Here is a 16858-nt window from a genome sequence, read left to right as displayed (position 1 = left end):
GAACATAAGAGAAGCCATGTTGGATCAAGCCAGTGGCCCATCCAGTCCAACACTCTGTGTCACAGAAGAACATAAGAGAAGCCATGTTGGATCAGGCCAACTGCCCATCCAGTCCAACACTCTGTGTCACAGAAGAACATAAGAGAAGCCATGTTGGATCAAGCCAGTGGCCCATCCAGTCCAACACTCTGTGTCACAGAAGAACATAAGAGAAGCCATGTTGGATCAGGCCAACTGCCCATCCAGTCCAACACTCTGTGTCACAGAAGAACATAAGAGAAGCCATGTTGGATCAAGCCAGTGGCCCATCCAGTCCAACACTCTGTGTCACACAATGGCAAAAAAAAGTGCAATCAGAAGCTCCACCACTGGGGCCAGGACACTAGAAGTTCTCCCACTGTGCCCCGCCCCAGCACCAAGAATATAGAGCATCACTGCCCCAGACATAAGAACATAAGAGAAGCCATGCTGGATCAGGTCAATGGCCCATCCAATCCAACACTCTGTGTCACGCAGTGGCCAAAAAACCCAGGTGCCATCAGGAGGTCCACCAGTGGGGCCAGGACACTAAAAGCCCTCCCACTGTGTCCCCCCACCCCCAAGCACCAAGGATACAGAGCATCACTGCCCCAGACATAAGAACATAAGAGAAGCCATGTTGGATCAGGCCAATGACCCATCTAGTCCAACACTGTGTGTCACATATTAGCCACAGTGTATTGTTGGAACTCTGTCTGGGGCAGTGATGCTCTGTATTCTTGGTGCTTGAGGGGAGCAACAGTGGCAGGGCTTTTGGTGTCCTGGCCCCACTCCTGGACCTCCTGATGGCATCTGGGGGTTTTTGGCCACTGTGTGACACAGAGTATTGGACTGGATGGGCCATTGGCCTGATCCAACATGGCTTCTCATGTCTGAGGCAAGTGATGCTCTGTATTCTTGGTACTTGGGGAGGGGAACAGTGGGAGAGCTTCTAGTCTCCTGGTCCCACTGATGGACCTCCTGATGGCACCTGGGGTTTTTTGGCCACTGTGTGACACAGAGTGTTGGACTGGATGGGCCACTGGCCTGATCCAACAGAGCTTCACTTAGGTTCTTATGGGCCATTGGCCTGATCCAACATGGCTTCTCCTAGGTTCTTAATGGGCCACTGGCCTGATCCAACAGGGCTTCACTTAGGTTCTTATGGGCCACTGGCCTGATCCAACAGGGCTTCACTTAGGTTCTTATGGGCCATTGGCCTGATCCAACAGGGCTTCACTTAGGTTCTTATGGGCCATTGGCCTGATCCAACAGGACTTCTCTTAGGTTCTTAATGGGCCATTGGCCTGATCCAACAGGGCTTCTCTTATGTTCTTATGACTGGGGCAAGTGATGCTCTGTATTCTTGGTGCTTGGGAGGGGCAACAGGGTGAGGGCCAATCAAATCTCCAGTGGCCTATCAGAGGCTTTGCTGGGCAAAAGCCCCACCTACTTTCTCAAATGCTGAGCGCCAGAAAAGATGTCCACAGGTGCTCTGGTGCCCACGGGCACCGGGTTGGGGTCTCCTGTCCTAATCCAACAGGACCATTCAGAAGACGGTCTCGTGCCATGCTCCGCCTGCACCAGTGGTGGCGGTGGGCTACAGAGTGGGACGTTACCTTCCTCCAAGGAGAGCGAAGCAAGTACAGCCATGCTGTCGAGGGCTCCGTCATTGTAGAGGGCCAGCCGCTCCATCATGCGCCTCCGTGCCGGGTTGATGACGATCTGGGGGGCGTCGCCGCCTGCAGAGAAAGATGATGATGATATTGGATTTATATCCCACACTCCACTCTGAGATTCTGAGTGGAGGGCGGGATATAAATCCAATCTCTTTTACCTTCCTTCCCCACAACAGACACCCTGTGGGGTGGGTGGGGCTGAGAGAGTTCTCCCAGAAGCTGCCCTTTCAAGGACAACTCCTGCCAGAGCTCTGGCTGACCCAAGGCCATTCCAGCAGCTGCAAGTGGAGGAGTGGGGAATCAAACCCGGTTCTTCCAGATAAGAGTCCGCTCACTTCACCACTACACCAAACTGGTTCTCAAGCGTCCGATCTGAGCGGCTGGGGGAGGTGGAACTCGCAACGTTGCCAGGGTGGAACGGGAATCAAAGGCTGGGTAGATTCACATCTGAAGAGCACCATGGCACAGATAGGTAAACCTGCAGTACTGCAGTCGGAGCCCTCTGCTCATGACCTGAGTTCAATCCCAGCGGAAGCTGGTTCAGGTAGCCGGCTCCAGGTTGACTCATCCTTCCGCGGTCAGTAAGCTGAGTCCCCAGCTTGCTGGGGGGAAAGTGTAGATGACTGGGGAACCACCCCCTAAAAAGCCTGCCGTGAAAATGTTGTGAAAGCAACGTCACCCCAGAGTTGAAAACGACTGGTGCTTGCACAGGGGACTGCCTTCACCTTTTTAGGATTCGCATCAGGAATAAAAAAAAGCCCTTTGGGGAGCTGTGATGTTACAGCTGGCCCAAGACAGGGCCGAAAGAGGGACTCGCGATCGAAGGGCTGCGTTTTGTCTGCAGCTAAACATTCCCGACTATCCCTGACCCAAACAGCCCAGGCCAGGCCAGCTGAATCTCGTCAGATCCTAGAAGCGAAGCAGGTCAGCCCCAGCTGGTTTTTGGATGGCGCACTACACCAAAGAAGTCAGCGGTCATGAGACAGAGGCAGTAAAGGCAAACCTCCTCTGAATGTCTTTTGTCCTGACCTTGATGGCCCAGGCTAGCCTGATCTTGTCAGATCTTGGAACCTAAGCAAGGTCGGCCTGGGTCAGTACCAGTGTTCCTTCTAAAGTGAACCCCAGCCGCTCAGAACTGCTGCTTGAGAGCCAGTTTGGTGTAGTGGTGAAGTGAGCGGACTCTTATCCGAAAGAACTGGGTTTGATTCCCCACTCCTCCACTTGCAGCTGCCTTGGGTTAGCCATAGCTCTGGCAGGAGTTGTCCTTGAAAGGGCAGCTTCTGGGAGAGCTCTCTCAGCCCCACCCACCTCACAGGTTGTAGGGGAGGAAGGGAAAGGAATTTTTAGTATCTTTCTATTCCGCCCATTCCCCGTAGGGCTCAGGGCGGAGTCCAACATACGATAAAACAATAAAATACAATAAAAACATTTTATAAACGGACAACTCAACAGGACTCAGATTACCGTGACATCACATATTGCCCAGCCTAGCCGTCTCACATCATGATATCTCATAGGGATGGCAGTTTTTATTCCATTTCCTAGCACAGACGGCAGTGCTGACCGGGGAGGCCAACCAGATCAAGAATAGACGCCCGCAGCCTCAGCTAAAAGCCTGGTGGAACAGCTCCGTTTTACAGGCCCTATACAAGGCTAATAAGCCACGTAGGGCCCGGATCTCTGTAGGGAGCTGATTCCACCAGGTCGGGGCCAGAACTGAAAAGGCCCTGGCCCTAGTTGAGGCGAGGCGGGCGTCTCTTGGGTCGGGGACGACCAATAGATGTTGGGAGGCCAATCGTAACAACCTCCTGGGCATATATGGAAAGAGACGGTCCCGCAGGTATGTTGGTCCCAGGCCGCGTAAGGCTTTAAATGTTAGCACCTAGAACCTTGAAGCGGATCCAGTACTCGATGGGCAGCTGGTGCAGACTGTGGAGCGCCGGCCAAATGCCCACCCATAAAGAAGAAGAAGATATTGGATTTATATCCCGCCCTCCACTCCGAAGAGTCTCAGAGCAGCTCACAATCTCCTTTCCCTTCCTCCCCCACAACAGACACCCTGTGAGGTAGATGAAGATATTGGATTTCTATCCCGCCCTCCACTCTGAAGAGTCTCAGAGCAGCTCACAATCTCCTTCCCCTTCCTCCCCCACAGCAGACACCCTGTGAGGTGGGTGGGGCTGAGAGGGCTCTCACAGCAGCTGCCCTTTCAAGGACAGAGTCTCAGAGTGGCTCACAATCTCCTTTACCTTCCTCCCCCACAACAGACACCCTGTGAGGTAGATGAAGATATTGGATTTATATCCCGCCCTCCACTCCGAAGAGTCTCAGAGCGGCTCACAATCTCCTTTCCCTTACTCCCCCACAACAGACACCCTGTGAGGTAGATGAAGATATTGGATTTATATCCCGCCCTCCACTCCGAAGAGTCTCAGAGCGGCTCACAATCTCCTTTCCCTTACTCCCCCACAACAGACACCCTGTGAGGTAGATGAAGATATTGGATTTATATCCCGCCCTCCACTCCGAAGAGTCTCAGAGCGGCTCACAATCTCCTTTCCGTTCCTCCCCCACAACAGACACCCTGTGAGGTAGATGAAGATATTGGATTTATATCCCGCCCTCCACTCCGAAGAGTCTCAGAGCGGCTCACAATCTCCTTAACCTTCCTCCCCCACAACAGACACCCTGTGAGGTATATGAAGATATTGGATTTATATCCCACCCTCCACTCCGAAGAGTCTCAGAGCAGCTCACAATCTCCTGTACCTTCCTCCCCCACAACAGACACCCTGTGAGGTGGGTGGGGCTGAGAGGGCTCTCACAGCAACTGCCCTTTCAAGAGCGGCTCACAATCTCAGAGCGGCTCACAATCTCAGAGCGGCTCACAATCTCCTTTCCCTTCCTCCCCCACAGCAGACACCCTGTGAGGTGGGTGGGTCTGAGAGAGCTCTCACAGCAGCTGCCCTTTCAAGGACAACCTCTGCGAAAGCTATGGCTGCCCCAAGGCCATTCCAGCAGGTGCAAGTGGAGGACAGGGGAATCAAACCTGGTTCTCCCAGATAAGAGTCCCCACACTTCACCACTACACCAAACTGGCTCTCGGTGGTGGTGCAGTCAGCAGGCGTGTGAGCTAAGTTCAGTTTTTTAGCCTCGGGCTCACCCATTTTTGTCTCAGCTCAGGAGAAATGGCCCCCGAGCAAACTCATTGATGCAGCAGATCACAGCTTTCACACCAGCAGCTCACAAAGTGGAATTTTTGCTCACAAGGCTCCACAGCTTAAGAGGGAACAGTGGTCAGTACTTGGATAGGAGACTGCCAAGGTTGCTGTGCAGAGCCGGGCAAGGGCAAGCCCACCTCTGTTCACCTCTTGCCTCGGCCTGATTGGCCCAGGCTAGCTGGATCTTGTCAGATCTTGGAAGCTAAGCAAGGGTCGGCCCGGGTCAGTACTGGGACGGGAGACCCCTCAGGAAGCCCAGGGTTGCTGTGCCGAGTTGGGCAAGAGCAAAGCCCCTCTAAATGCACCATGCTGCCTCTCAGCTGTGGGGACAATCCCAAGTATGCTAAATAACAGCTCGGTCTGGTCTCCTGATTATCAACAGAAGAAGGCGAGGGACGGCGGCTCAATGGTAGAGCATCTGCTTGGTAAGCAGAAGGTCTCAGGTTCAATCCTCGGCATCTCCAACTAAAAAAGGTCCAGATAAATAGGTGTGAAAAACCTCAGCCTGAGACCGTGGAGAGCTGCTGCCAGTCTGAGTAGACAATACTGACTTTGATGGACCGAGGGTCTGATTCAACAGAAGGCAGCTTCAGATGTTCAACAGCATCCAGACTTGCATAATTTTGTATCACAACCGAATAACAAGATTATTTTGTACCAGCTCTCTGGTAATTAGCACTGCCTCGTATTAGTGCTTCATGTACTGTCAAACAGCGAGCCGTCGGCCCGAGGGCCTGAGGGTTGCCAATTCTCAGCTGGGCAAATGCTAGAAATAAACCACTGCTTTTCTATGTTCCAAATAAATGCTTATGTAATTTCTTTCATAATGATGCAATTATCTTATCATCATCACAAACCAAAATTCATTAAATGTCCATAGAAATATCAAAAAGTTCTTTCACACCACTCTTGTGAGGTACTTCTTTCAAAATCAGGATGTTATTTCACGTCACTCTTGTGAGGTAGTACTTTCAAAATCAGGATATTATTTCACATCACTCTTGTGAGGTAGTACTTTCAAAATCAGAATGTTATTTCACATCACTCTTGTGAGGTAGTACTTTCAAAATCAGGATGCTATTTCACGTCACTCTTGTGAGGTAGTACTTTCAAAATCAGGATGTTATTTCACATCACTCTTGTGAGGTAGTACTTTCAAAATCAGGATGTTATTTCACGTCACTCTTGTGAGGTAGTACTTTCAAAATCAGGATGTTATTTCACGTCACTCTTGTGAGGTAGTACTTTCAAAATCAGGATGTTATTTCACATCACTCTTGTGAGGTAGTACTTTCAAAATCAGGATATTATTTCACATCACTCTTGTGAGGTAGTACTTTCAAAATCAGAATGTTATTTCACATCACTCTTGTGAGGTAGTACTTTCAAAATCAGGATGTTATTTCACATCACTCTTGTGAGGTGGTACTTTCAAAATCAGAATGTTATTTCACATCACTCTTGTGAGGTAGTACTTTCAAAATCAGGATGTTATTTCACGTCACTCTTGTGAGGTAGTACTTTCAAAACAGGATGTTATTTCACATCACTCTTGTGAGGTAGTACTTTCAAAATCAGAATGTTATTTCACGTCACTCTTGTGAGGTAGTACTTTCAAAATCAGGATGTTATTTCACGTCACTCTTGTGAGGTAGTACTTTCAAAATCAGGATGTTATTTCACGTCACTCTTGTGAGGTAGTACTTTCAAAACAGGATGTTATTTCACATCACTCTTGTGAGGTACTACTTTCAAAATCAGGATGTTATTTCACGTCACTCTTGTGAGGTAGTACTTTCAAAATCAGGATATTATTTCACATCACTCTTGTGAGGTAGTACTTTCAAAATCAGAATGCTATTTCACATCACTCTTGTGAGGTAGTACTTTCAAAATCAGAATGCTATTTCACATCACTCTTGTGAGGTAGTACTTTCAAAATCAGAATGTTATTTCACACCACTCTTGTGAGGTAGTACTTTCAAAATCAGGATATTATTTCACATCACTCTTGTGAGGTAGTACTTTCAAAATCAGAATGTTATTTCACATCACTCTTGTGAGGTAGTACTTTCAAAATCAGGATGTTATTTCACGTCACTCTTGTGAGGTATTACTTTCAAAATCAGGATGTTATTTCACATCACTCTTGTAAGGTAGTACTTTCAAAATCAGGATGTTATTTCACGTCACTCTTGTGAGGTAGTACTTTCAAAATCAGGATGTTATTTCACGTCACTCTTGTGAGGTAGTGCTTTCAAAATCAGGATATTATTTCACATCACTCTTGTGAGGTAGTACTTTCAAAATCAGAATGTTATTTCACGTCACTCTTGTGAGGTAGTACTTTCAAAATCAGGATGTTATTTCACATCACTCTTGTGAGGTAGTACTTTCAAAATCAGAATGTTATTTCACATCACTCTTGTGAGGTAGTACTTTCAAAATCAGAATGTTATTTCACATCACTCTTGTGAGGTAGTACTTTCAAAATCAGGATGTTATTTCACATCACTCTTGTGAGGTAGTACTTTCAAAATCAGAATGTTATTTCACATCACTCTTGTGAGGTAGTACTTTACAGTCCACTATCTCAGGTCTCCTTTGCTTGAAAGCTGTAGACATTACCACATTTGTTTATGATTCCTCCTATGGGTAGCAGCTGACAGAGAAGAGTGATGTGAAATATTCTGATTTTGAAAGTACTACCTTACAAGAGTGGTGTGAAATAACTTTTCTATGGACATTTAATGAATTTGTGATGATAATAATATAATTGCATCATTACGAAAGAAATTGCTTAAGCATTTATTTGCAACATAAAAAAGCAGTGGTTTATTTCTAGCATTTGCTAATCAGTACACTGCAGTTTCCGGTTTGCCAATTCTCAGTTGGGGACAGGGGATTCCCTGGTTTGGAGGCCTTCCCCCACTTCAGCGTTATCAGAAAGTGTGTGTGGCGGGGGGGGGGGGGGGAGACCAGATCCCATAGGGCATAATGGATAATCGATCTGTGGGTATCAGGGGCTCTGAAGGGGGCTATGTTTTGAGGTAGGGGCACCAGATTTTCAGCATAGCATCTGGTAAAAAAGGTAAAAGTAGTCCCTTGTGCAAGCACCAGTCGTTTCCAATTCTGGGGTGACGTTGCTTTCACAACATTTTCACGGCAGACTTTTTACAGAGTGGTTTGCCCTTGCTTTCCCCAGTCATCTACTCTTTCCCCCCAGCAAGCTGGGTCCTCATTTGACCGACCTCGGAAGGATGGAAGGCTGAGTCAACCTCGAGCCGGCTACCTGAACCCAGCTTCCGCCGGGATCGAACTCTGGTTGTGAGCAGAGGGCTCGGACTGCAGTACTGCAGCTTTACCATTCTGCACCACAAGGCTCTTCTTCAAATACATAAGAACATCAGAAGCTGGGCTGGCCCTAGACTGCCTGGTACCCTAGGAAGGCTAACTTCTGGCACACTTCCAATGTTCCCTCTAAGCTTGTGAGCAAAAATTCTACTTCATGGGCTCCTGGCATTAAAGTTGTGAGCTGCTGCAGAAATCAGTTTGCTCTGGAGCCATTTTTCCTGAGCCGAGAAGAATAATTGCAGAGCTATATTCCACCCTTCTCTCTGAATCAGAGACTCGGAGCAGCTTTTTGTTGTTGTTCAGTCGCACAGTCGAGTCTGAATCTTTGTGACCCCCTGGACCAAGTCACACCAGGCCCTCCTGTCTTCCACCATCCTCCGAAGTCTGCTCAAGATCCAGTCAGTAACGCTGTCCAGCCATCTCCTCTTTTGCTGTCCCCTTCTTCTTTTGCCTTCTGTCTTTCCCAGCATCAGGGTATTCTCCAAGGAGTGCTCCCTTCTCATTGGGTGGCCAAAGGATTTGAGCTTCCACTTCAGCATCTGACCTTCCAGGGAACAGTCTGGGTTGATTTCCCTTAGGACTGATTGGATCTTCTTGCCGTCCAAGGGATTCTCAAGATTCTTCTCCAGCACCACATCTCAAAAGCATCTATTCTTCTGCGCTCGGCCTTCCTTATGGTCCAGCTTTCACAGCCATGCATGACTACTGGGAATACCATCGCTTTGACTATACGGACTTTTGTTGGCAGGGTGATGTCTCTACTTTTTATTATACTGCCCAGGTTCACCATAGCTGTCCTCCCAAGGAGCAAACGTCTTTTAATTTCATGGCTACAGTCACCATCTGCACCATCTGCATCAGAGCGGCTTACAATCTCCTTTATCTTTCCTCCCCATGAGGTGGGTGGGGCTGAGAGGGCTCCCCCAGAAGCTGCCCTTTCAAGGACAACTCCTGCCAGAGCTATGGCTGATCCAAGCCCATCCCAGCAACTACAAGTGGAGGAGTGGGGAGTCAAACCCTGTGAGGTGGGTGGTGCTGAGAGAGCTCTCCCATAAGCTGCCCTTTCAAGTACAACTCCTGCGAGAGCTATGGCTGACCCAAGGCCATTCCAGCAGCTGCAAATGGAGGAGTGGGGAGTCAAACCCTGTGAGGTGGGTGGGGCTGAGAGAGCTCTCCCATAAGCCGCCCTTTCAAGGACAACTCCCGCGTGAGCTATGGCTGACCCAAGGCCATTTCAGCAGGTGCAAGGGGAGGAGTGGGGAGTCAAACCCGGTTCTCCCGGACAAGAGTCCACACATTAAACCGCTACACACCAAACTGGCTCTCAGACAAAAATGTGGAGCTGGAGGCTAAAAAACTGTGAGCAAGCTCACACTCACTCAGCTTAGAGGGAACACTGGTCACACCCTCAAGTCTCCTGGCTCCACCCCCAACATCCCCAGATATTTCCTGAGTCGGACCTGGCCACTCTATCGGCTTCATTAACTTGGCAGAGGCACAGGAAGTGGCTGGGGGGTGGGAGGGTGGGGCTGGGAAGGGAGCCAAAGCGAGTCTCACCTGGGGGGCACAGCACAGGCCCCTCTCGGGACAGGGCTCCGCAGCTGCGCAACTCCGAGTCCAGGCTTTCGTCGCTCTCTTCGGGCTGGTTGAGAGGCCGGGAGGGGTAGGAGCTCTCCTGGGGGCCGCGGGGGGGCTGTCCTGATGGCGGCAAAGGGGAAGCCGCTGCCCCGTACAACGACAGCTGCAGCTGCTCCAGCTCTCTGTAGACCTGCGGGAAACGGGCAGGAGGAAATGGTAGGAGCCGAGCCCTCTGCTCACCTGGCCCAAGACAGCAGGAGGCGGCGGTTGTTCTCCCGCAGAGCCTGGGTGCTGCAAAGGGCCCTCTTACCGCGACCCCTCAAGGCAGGGGTGTCAAACTCATTTGTTAGGAGGGCTGGATCTGACATAAACGAGCCCTCGTCAGGCCAGGCCATGTCGGGCCGGGCCATGCGTGTGTGCCTATTTAAGATTAGGTAGCAGAGATATAAACTTTATAAAAGACACAAACGCAATTAATTTTTTTTAAACTTGAAATAAAATACACTTAAGACATTAGGACTCGTTGGTCTTAAAGGTCTTTCTTTGTATCTCTCCTGTGGGATCCAGAAACCTGGGCAAAGGAGGCTCCGGCTCTTTCCTTGCACAGGAGCTCTAGAGCAAAACCCCTGTTTTCTCCATTGGCTGAAGTTCCTCCCTTGGAGAGAAGGGAGGCGGAGGGATAGCTTGCTTTGCCAGGCTCTCTCAATCGCACAGCAGAACTACTGAGCCAGGCCTCTCTTCCTTTGATCGTCTAAGGCTCCTCCCCCCTCCTGGTCCCCTGGGGAAGGAAGGAAAGAGCCAAAGCTTCCTTTGCCCAGTTCCCTGGATCTTTCCTTGCACAGGAGCTCTAGAGCAAAACCCCTGTTTTCTCCATTGGCTGAGGTTCCTCCCTTGGAGAGGAGGGAGGCGGAGGGATAGCTTGCTTTGCCAGGCTCTCTCAATCGCACAGCAGAACTACTGAGCCAGGCCTCTCTTCCTTTGATCGTCTGAGGCTCCTCCCCCCTCCTGGTCCCCTGGGGAAGGAAGGAAAGAACCAAAGCTTCCTTTGCCCAGTTCCCTGGATCCCATGGGAGAAATACAAAGAAAGCACCTTTAAGACCAACGTGCTAATGTTTTAAGCATGTTTTTTAAAATAAATAAATAAAACTCCTTGTGTTTTTCTGTGTGGTTCAGAAAATTTATCTCTCTGCTACCTAATCTTAAATAGATACACACGTGGCCCAGCCTGACATGGCCTCATTTATGTCAGATCCAGCCCTCCTATCAAATGGTCATCTAGTCCAACCCTCTGCACAATGCAGGAAACTCACAAACACCTCCCCCTAAATTCACAGGATCTTCATTGCTGTCAGATGGCCATCTAGCCTCTGTTGAAAAACCTCCAAGGAAGGAGAGCCCACCACCTCCCGAGGAAGCCTGTTCCACTGTGGAACCGCTCTAACGGTCAGGAAGTTCTTCCTCATGTTGAGCCGGAAACTCTTTTGATTTAATTTCAACCCGTTGGTTCTGGTCCTCCCTTCCGGGGCCACAGAAAACAATTCCACACCATCCTCTATATGTCAGCCCTTCAAGTACTTGGTGATCCTATCACCACTCAGCCACCTCCTCTCCAGGCTAAACATCCTCAGCTCCTTCAGCCTTTCTTCATAGGACTTGGTCTCCAGACCCCTCACCATCTTTGTCACCCTCCTCTGGATCCATTACAGCTTGTCTATATCCTTCTTAAAATGTGGTACCCAAAACTGAATACAATACTCTAGGTGAGGGTCTTACCAGAGCAGAGTAAAGCGATAACTTGATCTGGACACTAGACTTCTGTTGATACAGCCCAAAATTGCATTTGCCATTTTAGCCACTGCATCACACTGTTGACTCATGTTCAGCGTATGATCCACTAAGACCCCGAGATCCTTTTCGCACAAGTCTCCCCTATCCTATAACCACGCATTGGATTTTTCCTACCTAAATGCAGAACTTTACACTTATCCATGTTAAAATTGGATTTTATTGATTTTAGCCCAGTTTTCCAGCCTGTCAAGGTCATCCTGTATCCTGTTTCTGTCTTCTTCTGTGTTTGCAACCCCTCCCAATTTCGTATGAGTTTGGCACCCCTGAAGAAGAGGGTATCTAGATATGGACCAGACTCTTGCCTCTACCATATGCACAGATTACATCAAAATAAGTGGAGACCATTTCACAGATGTGAACCGAATGCTTGGTGCTGCCTCAAAAGCAGGTGACGCAGCAGAACTTCAATCCTCTTTTAGCCGCCTGAGTGCTCAGGAAAAGAGCCGAAATGCTGCAATCTGGGCCCACCGTTGCTTCGCCTACCTCGGCCATCGGAGGGCGTCGCTTGCCTCGGCGTTGAAGGCAATGGCAGGCCAGCCTCCCTATCGCCGCGCCAAGTTGCTCCGGACAGGGCCCGGCCCGTGGGTCCGCGTGCTTCTGGTAGAGATGGGTGCCGAGCTGCAGGGACTGGGAGGAGGCGGAAGACATCGCGGCAGACGGCGGCCTGGCCTTCGGCTCCTCATCTTCACTCACCAGATCCTTCTGAAGGCAGAGGAAGGGGCGGGGACACAGTCTGTCAGAATAGCAGTGGGGTGGGGGGAAGAGGAAGGGATGTTGGCATCAGAGGAGATGACCCCTCTGACTGTACGGAAGGAGGAAGCTTCGGGTTAGAACTGATAAAAGCAAGCCCTTCTTCACCCAGAGAGTGATGAACACGTGGAATTCACTGTCACAGGAGGTGGCAGCAGCTACAAGCATAGACAGCTTCAAGAGGTGATTGGATCAACACCTGGAGCAGAGGTCCATCAGTGGCTATTAGCCACAGGGTATCGATGTCTGGGGCAGTGATGCTCTGTATTCTGGGTGCTTGGGGTGGGGGAAACAGTGGGAGGGCTTCAGGTGTCCTGGCCCCACTGATGGACCTCCTGTTGGCGCCTGGGTTTTTTTGACCACTGTGTGACACGGAGTGTTGGACTGGATGGGCCACTGGCCTGATCCAACATGGCTTCTCTCATGTTCTTATGAGCTCCACGTTAAGAGAAAAACGAGCAAGAGGGAGGGAAGGAGAGCACCTCACCAAGTACTTGTGGCGTCCTTCTAAATCCACTTCTATGGGTGGCTGCCCCGTTAAGATTTCCAGTAGTACCTTGGGTGGGGAGAGAAAGAAAGGCAGCGGTCAATACTGATGGCATGCGTAAGTTGGACAAAAACAGAGCTATTCATCAGGGGAATTTGTCACATGACCACAAGAAAGCTGCCTTATACTGAATCAGATTAAAAGTCCGTAAAAGTTGATATTTTCTACTCAGACTGGCAACAGCTCTCCAGGGTCTCAGGCAGAGGTCTTTCCCATCACCTCCTGCCTGGTCCTTTAAACTGGAGATGCCAGGGATTGAACCTGGGACCTTCTGCATGCCAAGCAGAGGCTCTGCCCCTGAGCCAGGGTCTCAGGTCAGGGTCTTTCCCATCCCCTCCTGCCTGGCCCTTTTAACTGGAGATGCCGGGGATTGAACCTGGGACCTTCTGCATGCCAAGCAGAGGCTCTTCCACTGAGCCAGGGTCTCAGGTCAAGGTCTTTCCCATCCCCTCCTGCCTGGTCCTTTTAACTGGAGATGCCGGGGATTGAACCTGGGACCTTCTGCATGCCAAGCAGAGGCTCTGCCACTGAGCCAGGGTCTCAGGTCAAGGTCTTTCCCATCCCCTCCTGTCTGGTCCTTTTCACTGGAGATGCCGGGGATCGAACCTGGGACCTTCTGCATGCCGAGCAAAGGCTCTGCCACTGAGCCAGGGTCTCAGGTCAAGGTCTTTCCCGTCACCTCCTGCCTGGTCCTTTTAACTGGAGATGCCGTAGACTGAACCTGGGACCTTCTGGATGCCAAGAAGATGTTCTACCACTGAGCCACAGACCCTCGCTCTTGATCTCAACAGTAATCCTTAAGTGACCAGGACTTGGGACTCACCAGCATGAAGCTGGGAAAACATTCCCTCGGCTTGATGTCACAGCAATCACCCTTCCCTTCACCCGGGAGTAAGGCTCACACCAGAGCCCAGGTTACGAGCCACGGAACAGCCGAAAAGCCAGCTGTTTGCCCCTTCTCCATAAGCTCACTCCCACGCGAGCCAGACATGGCCTCTTTAACACCTCCTCTTGTTCCCAGACTTAAGCACGCAACGGAAGCACCGACTGGTCTCTCCTTACACACACCTCAGCGGCTTTCTTCCCTTTGCCTCGTCGGAGGTTGAAATGCCCAAAGGGAGAACTATTCCAAGGACTGTGAGATCCACGCTGGGGAGTGGGAATTGTAACAAGATGCTGATCACTTTGAAGAAATTAGGAATACTCAGGAGCTTTGTTTGTACCAGGAAGTCCTTTGCCTATTAGGCCACCCACCCCTCATGTAGCCAATCTTCCTGGAACTTACAGTAGGCCCGGTCAGAAGAGCCCTGTAAGCTCTTGGAGGACTGGCTACATCAGGGGTGTGTGGCCTAATATGCAGATGAGCTTCTGCTAGAATTCCACCCCTGGGCCACACCCCTCTGATGTAGCCAATCCTCCAAGAGCTTACAGTAGGCCTTATAATATGAGCCCTGTAAGCTCTTGGAGGACTGGCTACATCAGGGGGGAGTGGCCTAATATGCAAAAGAGAGCCAGTTTGGTGTAGTGGTTAAGTGTGCGGACTCTTATCTGGGAGAACCAGGTTTGATTCCCCACTCCTCCACTTGCACCTGCTGGTGTGGCCTTGGGTCAGCCATTGCTCTGGCAGAGGTTGTCCTTGAAAGGGCAGCTGCTGTGAGAGTCCTCTCAGCCCCACCCACCTCACAGGGTGTCTGTTGTGGGGGAGGAAGGTAAAGGAGATTGTGAGCCGCTGTGAGACTCTTCAGAGTGGAGGGCGGGATATAAATCCAATATCTTCATCTACCTCACAGGGTGTCTGTTGTGGAGGGGGGAGAGGGAAAGGAGATTGTGAGCCGCTCTGAGACTCTTCGGAGTGGAGGGCGGGATATAAATCCAATATCTTCATCTACCTCACAGGGTGTCTGTTGTGGGGGAGGAAGGGAAAGGAGATTGTGAGCCGCTCTGAGACTCTTCGGAGTGGAGGGCGGGATATAAATCCAATATCTTCATCTACCTCACAGGGTGTCTGTTGTGGAGGGGGGAGAGGGAAAGGAGATTGTGAGCCGCTCTGAGACTCTTCGGAGTGGAGGGCAGGATATAAATCCAATATCTTCATCTACCTCACAGGGTGTCTGTTGTGGGGGAGGAAGGGAAAGGAGATTGTGAGCCGCTCTGAGACTCTTCGGAGTGGAGGGTGGGATATAAATCCAATATCTTCATCTACCTCACAGGGTGTCTGTTGTGGGGGAGGAAGGGAAAGGAGATTGTGAGCCGCTCTGAGACTCTTCGGAGTGGAGGGTGGGATATAAATCCAATATCTTCATCTACCTCACAGGGTGACTGTTGTGGGGGACGAAGGGAAAGGAGATTGTGAGCCGTTCTGAGACTCTTCGGAGTGGAGGGCGGGATATAAATCCAATATCTTCATCTACCTCACAGGGTGTCTGTTGTGGGGGAGGAAGGGAAAGGAGATTGTGAGCCGCTCTGAGACTCTTCGGAGTGGAGGGCGGGATATAAATCCAATATCTTCATCTACCTCACAGGGTGTCTGTTGTGGAGGGGGGAGAAGGAAAGGAGATTGTGAGCCGCTCTGAGACTCTTCGGAGTGGAGGGCGGGATATAAATCCAATATCTTAATCTACCTCACAGGGTGTCTGTTGTGGGGGAGGAAGGGAAAGGAGATTGTGAGCCGCTGTGAGACTCTTCGGAGTGGAGGGCGGGATATAAATCCAATATCTTCTTCTTCTTCTTCAAAAGAGCTCCTGCTAGAATTCCACCCCTGGGCCCCACACCCCTGATGTAGCCAATCCTCCTGGAGCTTAAAGTAGCCCCTGTCAGAAGAGCCCTGTAAGCTCTTGGAGGATTGGCTACACCAGGGGTGTGTGTCCCAGGGGGGGAATTCTAGCAGGAGCTTCTTGGCCTATTAGGCCACACACCCCTGACGTAGCCAGTCCTCCTGGAGCTTACAGTAGGCCGTGTGCGAAGAGCCCTGTAAGCTCTTGGGAGGACTGGCTACACCCGGGGTGCGTGGCCTAATAGGCAAAGGAGCTCCTGCTACAAGAAAAGCCCTGATGGGCACCATGTTGGGGGACGCGGCATAGGCTCACCCACTGGAGCCCCCCCGGGGCAGAAGCTCCCCAGGAACTGTCGATTTCATGAGCGTTTGTCTCCAAATAGCTGAACAAAGGAAGCCGGGGAGTTATCTAAGCCAAGGGTCCCCAACCCCTGGGCCATGGGCCAGTACCTGTCCTGTTAGCAACCGGGCTGTGAGTTGTATAATTATTTCATTATATATTACAATGTAGTGGTAGTAGTAATAACAACAACAATATATTAAGACACTGGATTTATACCCCACCCTCCACTCTGAATCTCAGAGCGGTCACAATCTCCTTTCCCTTCCTCCCCCGCAACAGACACCCTGTGAGGTGGGTGGGGCTGAGAGAGCTCTCCCAGAAGCTGCCTTTTCAAGGACAACTATGCAAGAGCTATGGCTGACTCAAGGCCATTCCAGCAGCAGCAAATGGAGGAGTGGGGAATCCAACCCGGTTCTCCCAGATAAGAGTCCACACACTTAACCACAATGCCAAATGAATAGAAATAAAGTACACAATTGTATCATCCCAAAAACATCGCCCCCAACCCCAGTCCTTGGAAAATTGTCTTCCACAAAACCGGTCCCTGGTGCCACAAAGGTTGGGGCAAACGCCCATCTCGGTAACAGTTAAGGCATGCGAGTGTTTCTTTAAGATAACAGAGACTCAGAATCCTGACTCAGCGGATAATTCTCAAGAGCTGCTTTGCAAATGGGGTTTGTTCAGTCCAAAAATGGCTTTCCCTGGGAAATCCAGTCTCGCGAAAGGGGAGGGGCTTCTGCAGTTCTA

The 16858-nt window shown here is 50.4% G+C and overlaps 1 protein-coding gene across 1 annotated transcript in view; it reads right to left on the bottom strand.

Moving 5' to 3' along the window:
• IRAK1 (interleukin 1 receptor associated kinase 1) overlaps positions 1-16858 on the bottom strand; it is a 71916-nt gene that overhangs the window by 6478 nt on the left and 48580 nt on the right. Inside the window, exons 11-14 of the mRNA XM_060253064.1 lie at positions 12936-13004; positions 12182-12400; positions 9830-10040; positions 1638-1760 (exon numbers count right to left, since the gene is read on the bottom strand). Coding sequence (XP_060109047.1) covers positions 1638-1760; positions 9830-10040; positions 12182-12400; positions 12936-13004 — 622 coding nt within the window. The remainder of the gene's footprint in view (positions 1-1637; positions 1761-9829; positions 10041-12181; positions 12401-12935; positions 13005-16858) is intronic.

The sequence above is a fragment of the Heteronotia binoei genome, chromosome 13 (genome assembly GCF_032191835.1).
Source record: "Heteronotia binoei isolate CCM8104 ecotype False Entrance Well chromosome 13, APGP_CSIRO_Hbin_v1, whole genome shotgun sequence".
In the NCBI taxonomy this organism is placed as follows: Eukaryota; Metazoa; Chordata; class Lepidosauria; order Squamata; family Gekkonidae; genus Heteronotia; species Heteronotia binoei.
Note: the sequence above shows the minus strand (reverse complement) of the source record. Positions and strands in the feature narration are given on the sequence as shown.